A 21,317-nucleotide genomic window follows, 5' to 3' on the forward strand; every position below is an offset into this window, starting at 1 on the left:
GCTTGCTCTGTTTCTCAAAACTGAATAAACATTAAAAAAAATTTTTTTTTGAATAGTAACAAGACAGGGAGTATAGGGTAATACAACCAACCCTTGGGACTGATCCAAATGTAGAAATGCCTATTCCACCTCTGTGGTTCCTGATGAATTGTGTGTTTAGCCTGGCTCCTGGGACTTAAGAGGAAGTGGCATCTAGGCTTTCTGCTTTCTATCACTTTTTCTCTTTCCCTTTCCCCAGGGACCCAACTCCATAGCCCTTCTTCTAGGGCCTAGCCCTGAGATGTCTTCACTGTTGGGGAACTGAGCCTCCCAAGGATGCTGACCTCCAGGTTCCAGGCTGTGGTGGTTTGGCCCTTTACTCTGGACTCCAGGTACTGGAGTGATCTTGGATTCTTAGCTTCTAAGTCCAGGTTCTTTGTAGCTTGTGGTTCTCAGGTATCCTTTCTTTCAGGCTCCCAATGTAGGCTTCTTTAACATGCACTTCTAAATGGCTGAGCTTTTCCAGCCAGAGATGGGGAGCTCTGAATTTTTGCCTCGGCATCCCAGGTTCCTTAGGATTCGGGACTGGTCCCCAGGCATGAAAGAAAAGGCAAGTGCCAACGGGGGCGCTGGTGCTGCCTCAGGGCAAGCCAGGCCTGCTGATTTCCCACGAGGTAAGCCTCTGGGCTAGGTCCCCCTCCCCATAGTGTGCTTAGCAGCTGAGCTGTCTGGGCTGGGGGTGCTCCAGGCCGAAGAGGGGGCTCCAAGTTCTCCAAGCTGTTGAGGCTGCTGCTGGGCAATTCCATGGTCTGGACCTCATTGCATATACCTAGTAAGGCAGGAATGGAAGACAGGCAGTGGGCAGGGGGAGGGGTACCACCACTCTTGACAACTATATGAGGTCAGTGATGTGGATGGGGGATGGAGCACATGAAGTAGCAAGGGCAGGTCAAGGAGAGCCTGGAGTTGGAGAACAGTGACTCACAGCAACAGGGAGGCCTCCTGTGGACTTCAGGCTTGGGCAGGGGCTGCTGGAATAGACACAGCAGGGCCCCATCCAGCCTCTGGAAGATGTTGAGTGTGAGCAGAGACTGTCGAAGTTCTGGCGACAGGCCCCACTGCTCCTCCTCCAGCAACTGCCAGACCACTCCAAAGTCTTGTCTGAGCTGCAGCGCCCCCTGCAGGCTGAAGGCCAAGGTACAATGTGGCCACCTGCCTCTACTGCCTCTCTAACTGCTCCGCCCCACCTATACCCCCTCGCTTTTTCCAGTTCCGTCCAGCCCTCTGCCACTGCCTCCTTTTCTCCCCACCTGAACCGGATCCCGTGCCTGAGGATGTGGTCAAGCCAGGCACCCAGGATGGCTGTCAGTGCTTGGCCAAGGGCAGGGGCCTGGGCTTGGGGCGGCAATCCCTGCAATCCTTGCAGCACAGGCTCCAGTACAGTGCGAACCACCAACCCAGCATACTCACTGGGAATGCTGGCCAGTTCTGGAATGAGAGAAGAGAAAGGACAGCATATGAGGCTATGGAGATCTGTTGAGCTCCTAAGGGAACGTTTAGGGGAAGATGGTTAGGATTTGTGGGGACATGGGAGGCAAGGACAAGGATGGAGACAGAGTAGTGGAGCCAGGATCTGGAGGAGTCAGGACACTGTTACCCCTGGGAACCCTGGAAGGGGATACTGGGAAGAGGAGTTACCAGGAGAGAGACGATGCCGCCAGTACCGGCCCCGTGGCATGTAGAGTTCGAAGCCCTGTGTGGCTTGTTTATGACATTCTTGAAAAAAGAGACTTAATGACTCTTCAGGCAGGAGCTGTGTAGATATGGAGAAAGTAAAAGGGGCTTCTCTGTTGGAGAACTGCCAAATTATGATGCTTTTTTGAATCTCAGGTTTTTAACCTGGCTTTCATAAAGCCCCAGAACAGAATTCTGAGGAAAGATGTCCTAGCTTTATTGGGTTTTCCTAAAGGCCTGGACCCAGAAAAGATGATAGACAATTGTCATAGGATTACCCTGCTCTTCTCAGCTTGGTTCAGAGTCTGGAAGTCCTCCAGGTTAATTTTACTCTATAGGAACATTAATAGGAAAAAAGGGGGAGATACCCTCACCACTACCAATGTTTAAAAGCAAATGCTAGAGAGAGGGGTCTGCGGATCTACGGACAGGCAGAGGCTGAAGAAAGAAAGGGGGAATTGTATGATCTTCCACCATCTATGAAAGGAAGGCAGGAACTATATGCAGACCAGGAGCAAGCACTGTAACTTTCTGAGAATCAGGACCTTTTGGAATGTCCTTAAACTGAATATTTTTTATACCTACTTCCATTACTTTTGTAACCCATAAAGCAAAAAAGGCCCATGGGCTGGTTTGGTTTCTGTGTTTTGATAGGTTATGTTTTTGTAATGGGAGAGGGCAGAAAAAAAAAAAAAAAGGGAAAAAAGGGAGGGGGGTTCTTGGGGCACCTGGGCAGCTCAGTCAGTTAAGCATCCGACTCTTGGTTTCAGCTCAGGTCATGATCTCACTGTTCTTGAGTTTGAGCCCTGAGTCAGGCTCCGTGCTGACAGCCTGGGATTTTCTCTTGGGATTTTCTCTCTCCCTCTCTGCCCCTGCTCTGCTTGCTCTCTCTCTCTCTCAAAGAAAATAAACTAAAAAAAAAAAAAAAAGAGAGAGAGGTCCCTACAGCCCGTTGGAGAGGAACCTCAAGAAATGGGGTATGTGGTGACAGCTCTGTAAAGAAAAGGTAACTGGATGCTTGTAAGCCTGAAGAGAGGAAGGGACCTGGGGGCTGGATTGGGGGAAGTGGAGCCCATGTGGCTTCTGGTATATATCCTGACAATAGCCTATCCTAAATCCAATTTTTTTTAATGTTTATTTATTTTTGAGAGAGAGAGAGAGACAGAGTGCGAGTGGGGAAGGGGCAGACAGAGAGGGAGACACAGAATCTGAAGCAGGGAGACACAGAATCTGATGTTTAACTGACTAAGCTGCCCAGGCGCCCCCCTAAATCCAAATTCTTGCTCTCTTCTCCTGAAAACCAAAACCCCTTACTCCTTATTTATACCAAGGAAACTACCCTATTGTCAACTGCCATTTGTTAGGAATCTCTCTGTACCCAACACTCCGAGGAAACACAAGGTCACACTATGAAATAGTCTTTCTGTCTGGGACATTACAGTCTGGGTGGGGAGAAAACTCACAATGTCTGATTCTTCTTTTCCATCCCAGTGCCATATGCAGTGGAATGCCCAGAGCAGACACCCAACAGTGCAATCACCAGGCACACGAACAAGGCATGCAGAGTCCTTTGCACAATGGCTAGTTCACACAGTAAGCACACTGTCCCTGTTCTCACCACCACCAAGAGCTGGACCCTCTTTTTTATGTCTCCTCATCTCCCAACCTAACCAGTATAGCTGGATCAGACTCTATCACCGTCTCCACTGTTCCCCTCCTGCTCTTCCCATGGCTCTCCATCATTCATGAGACAAAGCCCAAATTTTGTGGGCTGGTGTCCAATGCCCTCCACAATTTGATGCCAACCTGCTTTCTCTTCCACAGTCCCCCACCCATCTCTGGACAAGTGTGTATATGCCTGAATGCATGCATACACGCACATGCACACACAAAGGGAGCTTGTGCTTTGGTCAGGCCACCTTCCCACTACTTCCCCAAGGAACTATGTACTGCCCACCCCCACCTCCAGTAACCCCTGCCGCTCCTCTGAGGCTGTTTAGCCACCAGCTCGAGACATAGACCCTGTATGGAGCTTCTGTAATTACATGTAATTACATGCTAGTTCCCATGGCTATCACTGTCCCAACTTCCTCATGAGGAGCCTGCTCTGGGGTATGTTGAGTTGAAGGAGGCAGCAATAAATTGAGGTGGAACAGGCAGATGTAGATGGTAGAGTAGGGCTAAACCGTTGAGGCAGGGGGGAGTGAAGCACAGCACCAAGGCACTGTGGGCAAACAGGAATGCAGAGAGAGGGGCAGTTAAGCATCTGATTTCAGCTCAAGTCATGATCTCAGAGCTCATGAGTTCCAGCCCCATACTGGGCTTTGTGCTGACAGCTCAGAGCCTGGAGCTTGCTTCAGATTCTGTGTCTCCCTCTCTCTCTGCTTCTCCCCTGCTCATGCTCTGTCGCACTTTTTCTCCCAAGAGTAAATAAACATTTAAAAAATAAATAAATAAAAGGAATGCAGAGAGAAGAGGAGCAGAGGGACAAAGCCTGAACTCTGTAGCCACGCCCCTATTCAGGGCAGAATAATTCAGAGCAGAGGAGAAACTTGGGCAGGGAGAGAAAACAAAAAGACGGAGAAACATCCTCCATAGTAGGAACAGATACTGTGCAAAATGGGGAAAAATTAAAAAGAAGTATAATAATTTTATTCATAAGTTTAGAAGAAAATAAACTACTAGAAGACAAACAAGAGTAGATGAAGGTCACCACTATGGAACAGGAATCAGAGGTGGGGTGGGGGTAGTTAAAGTGCTATTGTTTTTTCATTAAAGCCCTTCTAAAATAATATTCTATTTCACCTTTTTAAATTTTTACTTCTTTTAATTTTGAGAGAGAGAGCGTGTGCACACGCAAGGTGGGGAGAGGAGCAAAGGGAGAGAGAGAATCTCAAGCAGGCTCCACGCTCTTGAGATCATGACCTGATCCGAAGTCAAGAGTCAGATGCTCCAACCAACTTAGCCACCGAGAGGCACCACTATTCTGTTTCACTTTTTAAACTATGGACATGTATTACTTTAATAAAAAAATATAAGTTATATATTTAGAAAAGAGAAACATCATATCAAAGCTAGTAAATAGAAGGATAGGTTCAATCATTTATCTGGCTTTTTCTCTATCAAATGTACTTCAGAGTAACCAAATAATTAATGAAGGCAAATTTCACTTTATAGGAATAATTCAACTAATAAATGAAGAAGAAATGATAGACTTGGGATATCACCACTTTGCACCCTTTAATGAAATAATGGATCTAGGCAGTAATCATTAGTGGCTGTTATGAGAGCCTGACATACAGATGAAACAGAATTGACCAGGAGTTGATAGCTGTTAAAGCCTCAGTGGTAGGAATATGGGGGTCCATTATACGCTTCTCTCTATTTTTGTATATGTTTGCAGTTCTCCATAGTAACAAGGTAAAGAAAGAGAGAACAAAAAATGAACAGAGTAAGAAAAGATAAATTCAGCAGAGACTCTAGAGATTCCAAGTCCCTGGGATGTCCCACCACCATCACCACCACCATCATCCTAACCCCAAAGCTGGGCATAGAACAGACTCTTAAACTGCCACTGCCAGCGCCCCTGCTCTTCTCACCTGGATCTGTGCAGTTAGCTTCTGGATCTCCAGGCCCAGCTGCTGCTCCACCTCCAGGGACAAACTTTCTTCTGAGGCCAGTCTAGACAGAGCTGCCGCCTCATGCAATAGAGGCTTTGGCAGAAATGGGAAGTGAGATTTCAGCCCAGCCCAGGATCCTCTCTGCCCACTCCCCAGCTACTCACAGGTAAGTCCTTCTGGATCAGAAGCAGGAAAGAATCTGGGGCCCATGCTGCCAGATGCTGCTGAGTTCTACCCAAAAACCAGAGCAAGGTGGTCTGCAGGGTACAGAGCCCTAAAGCAAGGGGTGCAGGATCTGGGGAGAGGAGGATGGAACATCTGAGGGGTCATAGAACCCCTCTGGGAGGAGGCAGGCTTCAGAACAGAGTGAAAGAATAAAGAGGATACCTTCAACTGTTCTGTTCCTCCATCCCCAGTACTTTGTCTCACCTGGAGGCTGACAGAGGAGCAGCCCTGACCTGGGTTGTTGAAGGGCATCCAAGAGAGGAGGGAAAAGCTGTTGCAAAAGTTCAGTGGTATGAGAGGATGAGGGACGGCTGCTCTGATCTTCACCAGCAGATCCCAAGGCCTGGCAGAAGCCTGAGGATGAGGGGTATGGTCTGATAAGGAAGGGGCAATCTGGGGCTGTGTCACTCCCAATGCCCCTTCCTTCTCACCTTGGTCCCAATTCCAGATAAGGGACTGATGAAATAGGTTGCGACACAAAGAAGCCAGCTCCTTCTCACACTCCTGAGGCAGGGATGCTAGTGGGAGAAATGACTTGGAGCCTGAAAAGAAGGCTTCCCTTTTCCAGAACCACTGCCCACTCAGTGATGGGGGAAGAGGGGAGGCTTCCACCAAGCCTCAAGACTTGAGTGGAAGATGAGACTTTGCCTTGAAAGCCCAGATACTATTGCCTGACTGGTGGGGAGGAGGGGTGGGGTGGGGGTGTTCATTCTAAAGGGACTGCTTTTGGAGTCTGGTTGGCAGGGGAGTGAGGAGGCTAGGGAGAAGAAAGAGACCCCAGTCTTCCTAAATGCCCACCCAGGCCCATCACTCACCCTGACCCAGTGCCTGACTCAGTTGTTGTGCGGCTGCCCTGTGGTCCCTCCAGGGTCCTAGACTTAGGTCCAGACTCTGAGCACAAGCTGCCCATAGCAGGGTCCAGTACTGGCTCCACAGGGCTCCAGCCCCTCCAAGCCCCAGTCCACTGCTGGCTGAATCACTCACACCCCCCAGCAGCCCCAGCAGCCCGGGCAGCAGCTCCCGCTCCTCCTGGCACCGACTTCGGAGGTGGTCCCGCAAGCCCGACCCCCTGAGAGCCTCATCTAGCTGACCAGCCACCTGGCAACCCCGCTCCCCCGTCAGGAGGTGGAGCACACGGAGGGGTGGGAAAGGGCGCGCTGCCCCCGGAATTTGGCTCAAGGCTTTTCCCATCAGCTGGTGGTAGGCGGGAAGTGCCAAGAGCACGTCAGCAAGTTGGGACGACAAGCCCGGGCTGGCAGGCTCCCGACCCAGAGCCCGAAGCTGCATCTCGATGGCAGCATCCAGGCGCTGAGCGGCCAGTCCAACGGGACGCGCCAGGAGTAGCGGCTCCGGAGTCTCCCGTAGGCCGCTTCGCAGGACAGCCCCACGGGAAGGCAGCAGCAGGTCGCGGCACAGCTGAGGCAAGGGGCCGGAGCCAAGGGCCGTCGCGCTGGGACTCAGGATCCTCAGGAGGCGCACGACCGTCTGTAGGTGGCAGGCGCAGTCCCGGGCTTGAAGGAGCTGCTCCCGCTCACGATGCAGCCGCAGCAACACGGCCCGGAGACGCTGCAGCGCTGGAGGAATGGGGCGGCCGGCTGCCGGCTCCTGCCACCAGTCTGCAGCGCCCGCCTCGCGGTGCTCTCCTGCGTCTGCTGGCGCCGGCGCAGCCCACCACGGCTGCGCTCCCCGAGCTCCGCCGGGCCGTGGGTTCAGGCAGGGAATGCTCCCGGCAACCGGCAGCCGCGGCCAGCCACGAAAGTCCCCGCCGAGAGCGCCCGCCTGCCTTCTCTCCCACTGCTCTTCCACAGCGCCTTCTGGTTGTGACCAAAACGGCGGCACGGTGGCGAGCGGAGGCAGAAAGCCACCGGAGCGAGACCCCTGGGCCATGGGACGCCGAGTCCGGAACGAACCTAACGAGTCCCACTTCCCCGCACAGCCCAACGCCCGCTGCCGCCGGGACTCCGCCCTGTCCCAGGAGCCGTCATTTCTCGCCCGGGAGCCGCCGGGACCGTCTTGGACTCTCTCGCGCTCCGTAATCGGAGGCTTCTGCCCGTAACAAAGATGGCAGTTTACTCTGTCCTACTCCGCCCTTCGGCGGATATCAAGTACCAGATCACCTTTCACTTTCGGGTTACTGTTGTTGAGAGATGGCGCCGATTCCGAAGACTGTGGGGCGGATAAAGCTAGGTAAGCAGGTGTGACAAGACAGGAGAGGGTCCAGGAGGGTAGGGCAGCCCCACTTGGGTCTGTTTTCAGTAGGGTCTTGGGCTTCACGCGGTGGGCGTAGGGCTCCGGCCCATCCAACCTGAACACCGTGACGCGCCGTTGCTTTCCTTTACCATAGACTGTCCTCTGCGGTCTGGCTGTCCGCTGGAGGTCGCTGCTGTCCCCAAACTCTGCAAGGAATTCGGTCCTGAAGACTACGGCGCAGAGGTAAAAGGGACTCCTAGCTCTTCCTCGTCCGGTTTATCTTGGTCACGCCTCTTTCCAACCAGCTGTGCTGAGCCCCGCCTATGCCGGGCGATGCCCTGGGCTCTGAGGGCTCCGTGGAGCCTGGAGGAGCGCGTGACAAATGGAGGGCGTGGGGCCCCGGGAACCACGCTGCCTAGATAAGTGCTGGACGTGGGCGGGATTGAGTTGACAACGGTTTCTGAGTTGAGGATTTGGGAAGTGGGTGGTAGTTCCTTAGGATAAGATATTACGAACGGAGGGAGGAGTGTGAGCAAAGACGCCGAGGCAAGGAAAAGTTTAGAGGACTTCACCGAAGTGGGACTTGAGTGGTTTGGTTGGAACCGTAAGAAATGCAGTGGGAAAGAAGGAAGAGAGAGGCTTGAAAGGCTTTGTCTGGCACAGGGGCTTGGGTGTCCTCAAGTAGGTGATAGGGTTATTGAGGGAAGGACAGGATCAGATTTAGGAGCCCTGAGAATCTGTGTCTCCAGTTGCTTTCTGGGGCTCTCCAAAACCTCAAACTCAACAAGTCTAGAAGTTAACTCATCATCTTTGCAAATTGGTTCCTTTTCCTCTAATCTTAATTTTGGTTAGCAACACGAACTGACATCCAGTTGCTTACAGCATAAATCTGAGAATCATTGTACATAATCCTCCCTTTCCTTTACCTCACACATGAAATCACTAAAATCCACTTTGGAAGTGTCTCTTGACTCAAGCGCATCGTTTCCATTCCTGCTCCCACTGCCATGGCCTTAGTTCAAGAACTCATTCTCTATGGCCTATGGCCTGCTAACTAAACATTCCACCCCTAGACTCATCTTCTCCAGTGCTGTTTCACTTGAGCACTCCACTCCCATCACTGACAAGACGAAGTCCAAACTCACTGGGTCACAAAGGTTCTTCAGACCCAGCTTCTGACTGCATCTCTATTAGAATAGTCTCCTCACCAGTCTCTCTGCTTTTGCTCATTCAGCACACATATTGAACACCAGCTATATACCAGGCACTGTTGTAGGCACTGGAAAGACAGCAGTAAACCAAACAGACAAAATTCCTTTTTTTCAATGAATTAGAAGCATCTAGTGGAGGCAACCAATCAACAAATAAACAATATAGTATGCCAAATATGAAAAGTGCAAAGAAAAATAAAGCAAGAAGGACAGGGGGTGCTGAGTGGAGTTGAGAGCTTCTCTTTTTAAAGGAAGTGGTCAGAGAAGGCCTCCTGGAAAAGGTTTAAGAAGAGATCTGAAGGGGTGAGCCATTCACTGGGGAAAGAGCATTCCAGGGAGAGGAAGTAACAAGTACAAAAGCCTGAGATGAGAGCACACTTGGTGTGTTGTAGGAACTTCAGAGGAGACCACTGGCCACTGTAGGTTGAGGTAGGACAAGAAGGTAGGAGATGATTCATGGAGGACTGAGTTGCTAGATTGTGTTCAGCAATGTGAATTAAGAGAGTAGCATAGACTGTGCTTTGGGGAGAAATAGAAGATCAAGGTAATCATTTTTTGTTTTTAAAGATGGCTAGAGTGGGCCAGTTAGAAGTTGAAACAAACCCACCAGGCAATTGAGTTTGAAAATAAAATAAGTATTGCTAAAAGTGCACAGCAGCATAAATGAAGATGCTGTGAAGTCAGGACAATCTTCTGATGGAAACCCTGGCTCTAAAACTGCTTAGAAAGTTGACTATACCTCAGTGATCTGAAGTCCTTCCTATGCATTAGTTTAGCACATTGGAGTTTCACGTAACTTCTAAGTTTCTCAGTCAGTGGGCCACCACCTAGTCAGGGGTGTGCTCTGTTTAGGCCTGATTAGGCCACACAGGAACAAGATGACTCCTGTTCTCCCCTAAAGCTGACAGTAACTGGGGAAATGATTCTCATAAGAACCCCAGAACATAATGGACCAGGTCTTGAAGAGTCTTCTCTCATCTTGTGAATGATGAAGCCAAGGTTCAGAGAGGTTATATGACTTGTTCACAATCAAACAACCGGGCAGTGCAGAGCCAGAACTAAGATGCAAGCAGTTTCATTTCATGACAGTGTTCTTTCCAGTTCCATGATTCTTGCCAATTGAGAGAGCAATAAAAAGCAGTGAATAATAAGGTTCTAAATTGTATAACACAGAGCATGTGAGTATAGCTTCGTTGAGTGAAGGCAGAGATTATTGGAGATGAAGAGGTCTGGGAAGGCTTTGAGGGCAGATGGAATTTGAACTGGGCCTTGAAGGTGAGACAAGATGTGATGAGAAGCTCACAGCCAGGATCGGGGGACAGTTGGGAGGAAGATCCTGGAAGGGATCTGATAGCAGAGGGATGAAAGCAGCCAAGCAGTGGAGAATGACAGAGAAGATTGGGAAGGTCAGCCAGGGAGTGTTGCAGAAGGCTCCGAATCTCAGGCTGAGGAGCTAGACTCAGTCCTGCCTATGGCCTTGACAGTGGGGAATTACTGGAAGTTAGTTGCTGAGTAGGGAAGTAACTGCTGAGAGCTTGGTTTGAGGGGAAGCAAATGAAGTGCAGGGGAGAGGCCAGCCAGGAACTGCTGCTCTCATTCAGGCATGCGGTAGCTCCCGAGTAGGTTGTATGGGGTTGCTCATATGCAGGGATTTGACAAGGGACATGGCTGGAAGGGCAGGTAGGAGGGTTCCGTTTCTGGGGCCTCAGTGTGGCTGATGTGGTGGCAGGTCAAGGGGAGGAGATCTTGTATGATGGAGAAGGCTGGACTGAAAGGCCTCACAGAACCCTTGGGAAGCAGGAGAGTAGTGATACCAGGAAAACCAGAGCAGTGTGTCTTAAGGTGCTGAGTGCAGACAGGTCAGCCAATAAGGTTCTCCAGGCTGGGTGGCTGGTTTGTGGTGGCCACGGTGCAGGGGTCAATCCAGCCAAGCCCCTCGTTCTCTCCTAGAGCTCCCCCCAATACCAGCCTCCCTCCCCTCCCCCTCCCAGGACATAGTGGATTTTCTTCGACGGCTTGTGGAGAGTGATCCCCAGGGCCTGCACCGGATCCATGTGGATGGGAGCAGCAGGCGGCTGCAGCTGTGGCACCATGGTGGGGCGTGCAGGGGCCGGGCCCAGGGATCGAGGCTGGTACCCTGGGGAGGGCTGGCCCTCAGATACTCCTCTCTCTCATGTTCCTTTTTCTTTCCCTTTTCCTTATCCCTCCTGACAGATTACCTCCTGGACCATTTCTGTGATGAGGCTAAAACACCTGGACAGAGTGACAGAGACAAAGGGGCCGAGGGACTGGGCACTTACTGTGGTCTCCGAAAGTCCTTCCTGTATCCTCCCCAAGGGTTTGAGCCCTGTGAGCCCTGCCCTCATAGCCCCTCTGCCTCTGCATCTGCCTCCGGTGGCTCAGACAGCATACTTGAGGTGGCCATGCCCCAGAAGCTCCTGCTGACTGAAGAGGTGAGACGGTCAACAAGGGGCTTCACCTCCCCCAGGGCTCCTCCAACTGCCATATTCCCATATATGTATTTTCCCCTAATCTGGACCTTTCAAGCTCCTTCCATACTGCTGGCCTCCCTTTGGTTTTCTTGTTCTCTTTCTCTTTTCCCGTCACCTGCCTTTCCTTCTCCAGGAAGCCAACCACCTGGCTGAGGAGCTGGTGGCTGAGGAGGAGCGCCTGAAACAGAAAGCAGAGAAGAAACGACTCAAGAAGAAGGTGGCTGGAGGGCAGAAGGAGTGGGAACCTGGAGGGATTTGGAAGAGGGAAAGAGGGAAGCTTTGTGAGAACAGGAAAGAACCCAAGGTGGTCTGTAGTAGACCCTCTTGCCACAGGGGGGCCAAGGAGCTCAGAGCCCAGAGGTGGAAGGTCTCGTGGAAGCCCTATGATGTGGTGGTTCTGGAGTCACACTGTACCGGCTGGGTTGGAATCTGCCTCTTTCTTACTGTGAGACCTCTGCCTGGTGACTCTCGTGTCTGCTTGCTCACTTGTAAAATGAGGATGACACAAAACCTACCTCCTGGAGTTGTAGCCATTAGATGAGAGTGTATGCAAAGCTCTTAACCCAGTACATGTCATATAACCTCTTGTACACGTGAAGAATTGGTTTCAAGATACAAATTGCGTGCGTGCGTGCGTGCGTGTGTGTGTGTATTTACATAGAAGGTTCAGGGGCACCTGGGTGGCTCAGTGGGTTAAGCCTCTGACTTCAGCTCAGGTCATGATCTCACGGTTCATGAGTTCAAGCCCCGCATCCAGCTCTGTGCTGACAGCTCAGAGCCTGGAGCCTGCTTCGGATTCTGTCTCCCTCTCTCTCTGCCCCTTCCCTGCTCATGCTCTGTCTCTCTCTCTCTCAAAAATAAAATAGAAATTTTAAAAATTAAAAAAAACATAGAATTTTCAAATAATACATCATCGTCATTATCATTGCAGCGTCAAAAGGATCGCAGGCGACAGGAACGCTTGGAGCAGGAGGGTGGGGAGCCCAAGGTGAGTGTCTATAGGCAGGAATGAGGAGCACTCAGTGCTAGGAGGGTGGGAGCTGAAAAGGCAGCTCAGGGTGATCCCTGTCTGCCTTCCCTCCAGCTCAAGGCCACCCCAGATAGAGATGGGAGCCCTCCATCTAGCCCTGGGAACCCTGCTCAGGGACAGTGTGGTGAGGAAGAGGTGAGAGCCCCCTTCCTTCCCTTCTTGGTCTCTGCCCACTCCCACCTATCCCTCCACCTACTCCAGGACATACTTCATCCCCATCCCCTCCTAACTCTCCTTTCTGCTCACAGGACTTACTGGATCTATCTAGCACTTTCGTGTCTCTGGCTTTGCGCAAGGTTGGGGATTGGCCCCCCAGTGCCCGCAGAGACAAGGGACTGAGCCAGGAGCCCCGAGGCAAAAGTCTGGGCCCCCAAGAGAAGATGGGCCAGGAGGAAGGGAGCCCTCCAATAGAAGAAAGGCCCAGGCAGACCCCTAAGGCAGAGGTGAGGTGACCAGTAGAAGGACTTCTCTGGCTCTAGAATCAAGAGACCTGGGGTCCAGTTCCATCACCGACACCCTGACCCTAGTTTCCTCTGCAGGAAGGTAGGGCTGATACCATCTTGCAGAACTGTCATAAAAATTACATAAATTGGGTGATGCTGACTGCAATATTTATTGTTTGAACAAAGGAGAAAGATTTGGGGAGGCTGAGGTCTCAAGTCCCACTTGACTTTGCTCCCCATCCTTAGGCATCTCCAGGACTACCGGCAGCTGCCTTACAGCAGAGCCAGGAGCTGGCAAGTGAGATTATCTCTCTCCTTCTTTTCCCTTCCTCACCCTCCCCTCTCTGGGTTAGCCCCATCTGAACATTCCTGCCTTCTCTCCTCCCCAGAGCTGGGTACCACCTTGGCCCAAAATGGTTTCTACCACAAGGCTGTGTTTCTTTTTACCGAGGCCTTGAAGCTCAACCCTCGGGATCATCGGTGAGTAGGGGCTTAGCCTCTGTGCTCGGAGGCCAGGACAAGGCAAAGTGTTGAGGATCCAGACTTTTGGCCACTTTGTCTTTATCAGGTTATTTGGAAACCGCTCTTTCTGCCATGAACGGCTGGGTCAACCAATGTGGGCCCTGGCTGATGCCCAGGTGGCCCTTACTCTGCAACCTGGCTGGCCCCGAGGCCTCTTCCGCCTGGGCAAGGCCTTGATGGGACTGCAGGTAATGGGTCTGAGATTGGAAGCAAAGGAGGAATTTGGGTGGGATGGGGTGGGGATTGGGTCTACACTGCATTTTCTAGGAAAGCTCCTAGTACCACAGTGTCACAGTCTTAGTGGTACAAGAGGCCTAGGTGAGTTTGAGAAAGGGGCAGTTTTAATTTCATTTACCCCCTTGATACCTAAGCTTTGCTCTTTCCAATCCCTCTGGGACCAAAGCGTTTTGAAGAGGCAGCTGCTGTGTTCCAGGAGACTCTGAGAGGCGGCTCCCAGCCTGACGCAGCCCGGGAGCTCCACTCTTGCCTTCTGCACCTCGCCCTGGTAAGGGAACCTGCCCACTGTCATGCTGAGGGGGCAGCAGGAGAAATGGCTGGCCTTTCCACAGTGGGCCCTGCTCCCTTCTGCCTCAGACAGATAGTGGGGGCAGGAATGGGCGGGAATGGGTGGGAATGGGCGGGAATGACCTCTCCTTTGCCCAATAGTCTCAACTCCTCCAACTGCTAGAAGATTCCCCGGGGTTTGCATTTGGGAAGTCCCTTAACACTGAAGTCCACTGAAAAGGAGTATCTACAGGTGCCCCTTCCTTTCCCTTCTCAGCAGAATCAGCGAGGAGGAATCCGGGTGCCACATCTGACAACTGGGTTCCCGCAACCATTTTCCCATGCTGAGCCGGGCACCACAGGCCTCCCGTCTGTCAGTCGCCCTCCAAGCACCGCTCCAAGAGCTCCTGGCCTTCTGTCTCTACCCTTGCGTTTTCCCCCATGTCATCTGAGCCACCCCAACTGGACCCTGCCCCAAATTCAGACTAGAAGACCGCACCCTCTCCAGGACCCCTCAAAGGGCTCTGGTGTGCTAGGACTTGGGCCCCAGCATCTACCTCAGGCCAGATGACAGAGGACCTGTTCCTCATAGGACAAGGCCATGTGTGTATCCCACAGTTCACTGCATATTTTGAGACCTTGTACTCTAAAACTATAATTAAAGACACCCCTGGTTGTCATTCCTTTTGCCACAGAGACCGGATGACAGAAAGGAGCCCCATGACCACTGAAACAACCTTTCTTTGGTTTTAAAGCAGATGGCTTCCTCTGGGAGCAGTAAGGAAAAATAAAACCCACCAAGGCTAAGGAGGGAACTGTACAAAAGTTAGGTTTTCAGACTATGACAGACCCCACAGGGAGCATATGGGGCTTGCTCTGCTTCTTGGCCCCGAGGGACTCATTCACCAACCAGAGCTCTATGCTCAGGAAGAGGGCCACAATGATGAATGAGGCCTGAGTCCCACCCTCCATCTTGATAGAGGCTCACATCTTCCTGAGCCCAGCTCTTACCCTGTTTCTTCTAGCCCCAGCCACTCATGCCTTGTTTTCTGTCATTTGGTGCACATTCTGACCTCTCCTTTGCCCAATAGTCTCAACTCCTCCAACTGCTAGAAGATTCACTGGGGTTTGCATTTGGGAAGTCCCTCACCAGCTCCTGCTTGGAGTTGGCAGGGTTCATAACATCACATCTTCCCACTGCTGACTGTCCTGCTGATGGGGCGTCAGCAAGCACCCAGGGAGCTGCTACCTTGGCCATGCTCTTTTTCTGTTCCAGCACTGGGTATTGTAATGAGCCTTTCCCCATGTGAATTTATGCAGTTTCCCCACCAAGAGTTACTGCCCCCCAAAGAAGGCCATAGTTCCCTACTTCTTGTGTAAGAATCAAGGTCTTTTGGTTCTCTAAGATCCTGGCAGCTGCCCCTGGCTGCTTCCTCCCTAGCCTTGCCTGGGACTCTCAGCTCATTGGAATATGGATCTGTGGGGGACTTTTAAGCCTTCCAGAATGCCTTGCCTGGGAGAACCATTTGCCAGGATAAATGATTCTTGCTGCCTTATGGTCTTGCTCAACAACATTCACACCTGTATAGGAGGTGTTGAAACACACCTCCTTTCTGCAGGGCTTTCCCAAATTCTTTTTGTTTATTGAGCAGGCTCCTTGAATGTATCAGAATGAAGTCTGCCATTGCTAGCTGGGTCACCTTGGGTCATCTGCCTCAGTTCCCTCATCTGTAAAATGGGGGCAGTCCCTACCCCACAGGGCTTTTGTGAGGAGTGGAAGTAAAAGTGTGAGAAAATACCTACAAAGTGCCTGGTACATAAAGGGTGTTAAATAAACTGATTTTTTATCTGCAACTGTCCTACATAATCATGATTCCCATAGTGGGAAGAGATGAGTATGAGTACACTGCTGCTTATTTCACAAAATACAGAGTTCCTGGGACTGTGGTTCTCCCAAGTGTAGTCCCTGAACCAGCAGGGACTTGATGCAAATATACATTCTCAGGCCCCACCCTATACCTTTTCAATCAGAAAGTGCAACAGCGAGGCTCAGCGATTAGTATTTCATTAAGCCCTCCAGGTGATCGACCCTAATGCCCAAGCACTATTCTTTTTTTTTTTAATTTTTTTTAACATTTATTTATTTCTGAGACAGAGAGAGAGAGAGCATGAACAGGGGAGGGTCAGAGAAGGAGGGAGACACAGAATCTGAAACAGGCTCCAGGCTCTGAGCTGTCAGCACAGAGCCCGACGCGGGGCTTGAACTCATGGACCACAAGATCATGACCTGAGCCGAAGTCGGCCGCTTAACCAACTGAGCCACCCAGGCGTCCCAACCCAAGCACTATTCTAGCACCTGGCTGGGGAGATACCATCCAGAGGCCATTTTGGTGGGAGAGATTTCAGTTTTGTTCATCCAAGGCTTGATTATGAGAGGTGGAAGCACCGGGCTAGAATTTAAGAGGACACAAGTGGAGGGGGATCACGGCTCAGAGCCAATTAACTTGACACAATCATACTTCCTAACAAGAATTATTTGCTCTGAGAATTCTTTGCTCGTGCCTAGTTGGGGAGAGGTGGTTGTGTTTGCTTGAAAGGGGATTCTATTATGGTGACTTCATAAGAGGCCTGCTCATCTGGCTTTGTTCAGGGCAGCAGAGGGGTACTTCTCTGCTTTGGGGATTCCTCTAGGGTTCCTCAAAGAATGGGCAGCCACCATTGCTGTGTGGTATCTGCTTTCAGGCTGATTTGGCTCCTTGCTCTTCCAGCCTCTCGAAGAAATATCCCCTCCCCAGTATCTCTTGACCTATCCTGGACTTGAACCTTCTCTAAGAACCACAGGACTCCTGACACCTTATCCCCATTTTGCCCCACACTCACCCTGCTAACTGGTAGGGTTCCAACACAGCAGTCTGAGTTCTGAGTCCCTGGGGTTGGAAAGCAGTGACCAACCACCCCGGTTTTCCTGGGACTAAAGGATTTCCTGGAGTATGGGACTTTCAGTGTTAAAACTGGGAAAGTCCTGGGCAAATGGGAATGAGTTGGTCACTCTAAAGTCTCCAAAGAGGCAGCCTTAGGAAGGGGATGAAGGCCCTGAACAGGAACCAGGGAAGTTATGTGTGTGTGTTGCACATGTGTATTGAAAGGGCAACACAGGTGCAAAGAACACTTTTTGTACGTAATGGCAGACAAGTTCTTAGCTCCACACCAGTAGTCATTATTTCTGCCCATGATGCCATTTTTCTTCCAGTTACCCAGGTTTGTGAGGCTGTCACAGATTCATGCAATCTTCGGTCATTGGGATAATCAAACATTCCTTTTTCATTACAGCTCCCCCCACCACCACCACGTCTGGCCCCGAATTCTCTCGGCTCTTACCTTCTGCAGTGGCCAGAGATACGCTCCTTCTTCAGGTCCCTGCCAGTTACTGGTCCGCCCTACACTTGCAGCCAGATTAGCCTGCTCTAACATTGCTGTCACGTCTCTCCTCTCTAAAACCTTCAAGGACTATGCTTTATCTATAGTAGAATCCCAAAACTGCTACCTTTGGCCCTTTCTCCCTGGCTTTCTTTGTAAACCATTTTCTTCTTTCAGTTAGGCCCAGTCACAGTTATGGGGACAGAACATGCAGTGGTCAAAAGCATGAGCCCCTGAGTCAAACAAGCAGGTTAGTGCCAGCCCTAGCACTTACAAGCTCCATGACATTACTACATCTTCTTGGGCTTCTGTGATTCAGTCTCCTTACACTGAAAGTGAAATTAAAATCTGGGGCACCTGCGTGGCTCAGCTGGTTAAGCTCAGGTCAGGATCTTATGGCTCGTGAGTTCGAGTCCCACGAGTCCCACGTGGGCCTCTGTGCTGACAGCTCAGAGTCTGGATCCTGCTTCAGATTCTGGGTCTCCCTCTCTCTCTGCCCCTCCCCTGTTCATACTCTGTCCCTCTCTCGAAAATAAATATTAAAAAAAATTTTAATGAAATTAAAATTTCATTATCTTCTGGGATTACTGTGAAGATTAATCCATGCACATCACTTGAATTATGTTCAATAAGCGGTAGTTATTGTCCAACAGTGCCAGGTTCCCTTCTGCCTTCCAGCATTGTTCAGTCTCCCTGAAATATTCTCTCCTGGGACCTCCACTTGCAACCGAGGCCCTAGCTGACTCCCCTTGAATCCTGGATGGATCATTCTCAGAACATTCTTGAGAATGAGTTGTGGCATCTGGGCAGAAGCATGGAAGGCCTGAGGAGGGAGGAAGGACAGACACGGAGAGAGGGGAGCCAGGAAAGAACCTAAGCATGGTCTTCTGAAGATCTGAAGTGATGGCCCTGCATAGGCATAGGCCTCTTACCTTCTCATCATGTTGCCAGAGGGTGATTAATTACCAGTGGAATAAATTAATTTCAGAAATGTCCGCTGGTGGGGGTAGGCTATTGGCTCCACCCGCCAAGGTCCCCATGCAGCTACTCCAGCCTCCACCTCCACGGCCAGACTCAGCCTCCCCACCCTCCTGCCAAGGCCACTATCCTGGGAGGAACATTTCCTGCCCAAGTGTGGGGCAGAGGTCCCAGAAGTAGGGTTGTGCCCCTTCTCCCCACCGCTTTCACTTAGCTTGTGTTTCAGCATGGGGTTCTTTCAGCAGAAGTGAGGGAATCGTCTGAAGCCCATTAACAAATGACCTCAGGGTGGGGAAAGGGTAGGATCAGGCACAACTTTGTCACTTCGGAGCAGCCCAGAGGTTAGCTGCAAGGTCTTGGAGGAGGCGGGTCAAAGGCCTGCTGGAGTCCAGCGACTAAAGGCAGTCAGTAGGGGTAGGTCGCCCGCAGCTACGTGTCCCTCAGCTCGAAGTCTCCAGAGTGCCGTCCGGCTGACATGCACTGGCTCTGAAGGCTGGCAGGATACCTAGGCCCAAATCCTGACCTAGTGCTTCTTGCTTTGTGAAACGGGTATAATTATATCACCGAATAGACTTGCTATGAGGTTTGAAGGAGACATCGCGTTTAAAGCGCTCAGCCAAGCGCGGAATCTGCACAACAATCGGCAGATTTTGCTCTTACTGCTCTGGGGCGCCAAGATTGAGGCGTCGAGCGACTGAGTCTCCATTTTATTCTCAACAATTGGGAAAAGCGAGTGTCTGGACTGTGAGCCAGAGGAGGCCAGATCCACACCCTCCCTCCACCCTAGTACCCAGACAGGGCGCGGAGCACGGAGGCAAGGAGTCGGGGATCCAGGTGCCCAGGGCGGCGGCGGCTTTGCCTTCATTAGTCCACCTTTATCTCCTCTTCTGACAGGTGGGGCCCGGAGTCAGGCCGGCCAGGGACGGGGCGTGGGGTGCCGTCAGGCAGCGAGAGGCGGCACTGAACTTCGGGGGACAGCGTGCGCAACGAGGCCACGTCGGCGCGCATCTCCTCCACGTCGCGCTTGAGCTTGGCTCGCCGGTTCTGGAACCACGTGACAACCTGTGCGTTGGCCAAGCCGAGCCTCGCCGCCAGTCGGTCGCGCTCGGAAGGCGCCAGGTACTTCTGGAAGACGAAGCGTCGCTCCAGCTCCAGCACCTGCTGCGCAGTGAACGCCGTGCGTGACTTTCGCCGTCTGCGGCCAGCCTGGCCAGGGCCCAGAGCACTCGGGGCGGCGCGGCCTGCGGGGATACGGCGGGGGTCAGTCTTAGCCTGCAGGAATCAGGCATCCGCTCAAAGGAGAAGCTGTGGGGGGGCTCAAGCCGGGGTGGGGGAGGCGGAGCGAGAAGGCGGACAGGAGCCTGAACCGTGGTCCCTTACCAAACGGGGGTTCAGGCCGAATTGGGAGTGAGGGGCATAAAGTGGAACGGGCCACTTGGGTATGGGAAGCAGCAGGCTGAGGGCATCTTGAGGAGGTGAGGGAGTAGGAAGAGGGCGGGACTGGCCAAAGGAGACTTGGCAGGGCGTCAGGCAATCTGGGGAGGGATCTTTGAGGCCCTCCGGAGCCCCGGGATAAGTGGGCTTGTAGGTTTGGCCCGGCATCCGAGGCCGGGCGACCATGGTCAAAATAGGACAGCCGGGCGCCTGGGTGGCTAAGTCGGTTGAGCATCCGAGTTCAGCTCAGGTCATGATCTCATGGTCCATGAGTTCGAGCCCCGTGTCAGGCTCTGTGCTGACAGCTCAAAGCCTGGAGCCTGCCTCCGATTCTGTGTCTCCTTCTCTCTCTGCCCCTCCCCTGCTCACACTCTGTCTCTCTCAAAAAATAAACATTAAAAAAATAATAGGGACAGCCCGGGGCAGCCCTGTGTGATGAATGTAATACGACTCTGATCATGCCCTTCTAAAGACTCTCAGGTTATGATGAGCACTCTTGTTTTACGCTTTTTTTAGTGACACGGGAACCTCCTCCTCGAGCCCAAAAGGAGGTAGTGGGGGTTCAAAGTGTAAGGAGAGGCGAAGTCCGTAATCCCCGACCCTTGCCGCCCCAAAGACCTTCTGTTCCTGTCCCCTTTCTTGAAGAGAACGGCGTGGAGCGGAGCTAGGTCACCCGGAGAGACCGAGCCTTGCCTCCCAGCACTTTGTGCACCGCCCATGCCCTAGCTCACTGTTCACAGCCTCGGGCTCAGGCCTTTTGTCTCCATCTCGCCGGCCTTTCGGTGTCGCGATTGCCCCGCCTACAGCGAACGGACCAACGGGTCACTCAGTTCTCGACAGATTGGCCCTCCCCCTCGGCGCTGGTGGCCTCCAAGGAGCGGCCGCGGAGCCTGGGAACTAACGGAGGGTAGGTGAGGATTGGGATATGGAAGTCCCAGCACGTGGGCTGAGGACAGAGGGCAGATTAGGGTGGGGGCCATTGTGAACGAAGGGTCGAGACCGGGACCTGAAGGAGAGAGATGGGGAGAAGGCCAAGTCAAAGTGCGCGACCTTGCCTGCGCTATACCTTCAGAGGGCTCCGGAGCGTGCCAGTCAAATCCGCGGAAAGTTTTACTAGTCAGCTCCTCCAGCGCGCACAGAGGCGACGTGGGACCAGGACTCGACTCTGGAAGCTGGGACGTAGAGGGTCCTCGGGGGATCAGGCGCGGGCCTAGGATGTCGGCGATGCTGAATAATGTCCGGGGTGTCCGGGGCTCTGGTCCCGAGTTCATGGCCGACGGGGCTGTGGCGGTCCCGCCGCCGGCTGCGCTGGGCCCCAGACCGCGGCTCCCTATCTGGGCCCCCAGCTTCGGACCCGCCCCCCGCGCTGGGCCCAAGCCCCTTGTGCCCCTCCTCCTGCGCCCCCAACCCCCATCCCGTGGCCGCGGTGGGTCTGGAGCTGGTAGATGTCCCCGCAGCTGTATTTCTAACAGGGTGGGGAGGCGCGGAGAGCAGACCAGGAACAACCTGCCATACCCGGCCGCCGAGCTGTTCCGCGC

General features: G+C 52.4%; 3 protein-coding genes across 11 annotated transcripts; 1 reads left to right on the plus strand and 2 right to left on the minus strand.

Annotated features, from left to right (window-relative positions):
- Positions 1-548: 548 nt before the first annotated feature.
- Positions 549-7,445, minus strand: CCDC142 (coiled-coil domain containing 142). Of its 4 annotated transcripts, none has more exons than XM_027072152.2 (9): positions 6,374-7,445; positions 5,990-6,076; positions 5,763-5,912; positions 5,498-5,628; positions 5,313-5,426; positions 1,678-1,792; positions 1,290-1,467; positions 965-1,164; positions 549-808 (listed from the first exon to the last, which is right to left on the minus strand). In XM_027072152.2, the coding sequence occupies exons 1-9, from the start codon at positions 7,443-7,445 to the stop codon at positions 552-554; spliced, it is 2,304 nt and encodes a 767-aa protein (XP_026927953.1). In that variant the 3' UTR covers positions 549-551. The 4 variants fall into 4 exon arrangements, with proteins under 4 accessions (XP_026927953.1, XP_026927952.1, XP_026927954.1 ...); XM_027072151.2 differs by having other exon boundaries at positions 5,721-5,912; XM_027072154.2 differs by having other exon boundaries at positions 555-808; positions 965-1,157; positions 5,721-5,912.
- Positions 7,446-7,604: 159 nt separating this feature from the next.
- TTC31 (tetratricopeptide repeat domain 31) lies at positions 7,605-15,804 on the plus strand. 6 transcript variants are annotated; one of them, XM_027072162.2, is made up of 13 exons: positions 7,605-7,745; positions 7,903-7,991; positions 10,951-11,053; positions 11,174-11,412; positions 11,585-11,668; positions 12,383-12,439; positions 12,536-12,616; positions 12,730-12,924; positions 13,171-13,222; positions 13,314-13,404; positions 13,493-13,634; positions 13,850-13,951; positions 14,228-15,804. In XM_027072162.2, exons 1-13 carry the CDS (start codon positions 7,706-7,708, stop codon positions 14,519-14,521), a joined length of 1,569 nt encoding a protein of 522 aa, XP_026927963.2. In that variant the 5' UTR covers positions 7,605-7,705; the 3' UTR covers positions 14,522-15,804. The 6 variants fall into 6 exon arrangements, with proteins under 6 accessions (XP_026927963.2, XP_026927964.2, XP_053056781.1 ...); XM_027072163.2 differs by having other exon boundaries at positions 14,231-15,804; XM_053200806.1 differs by having other exon boundaries at positions 10,951-11,412.
- A 1,747-nt stretch (positions 15,805-17,551) lies between these two features.
- On the minus strand, positions 17,552-21,087 carry LBX2 (ladybird homeobox 2). Its single transcript, XM_015087030.3, has 2 exons — positions 20,846-21,087; positions 17,552-19,586 (listed from the first exon to the last, which is right to left on the minus strand). The coding sequence occupies exons 1-2, from the start codon at positions 21,048-21,050 to the stop codon at positions 19,210-19,212; spliced, it is 582 nt and encodes a 193-aa protein (XP_014942516.3). The 5' UTR covers positions 21,051-21,087; the 3' UTR covers positions 17,552-19,209.
- Between the last annotated feature and the right edge of the window lie 230 nt (positions 21,088-21,317).

Source organism: Acinonyx jubatus, chromosome A3, assembly GCF_027475565.1.
Source record: "Acinonyx jubatus isolate Ajub_Pintada_27869175 chromosome A3, VMU_Ajub_asm_v1.0, whole genome shotgun sequence".
Taxonomy (NCBI): Eukaryota; Metazoa; Chordata; class Mammalia; order Carnivora; family Felidae; genus Acinonyx; species Acinonyx jubatus.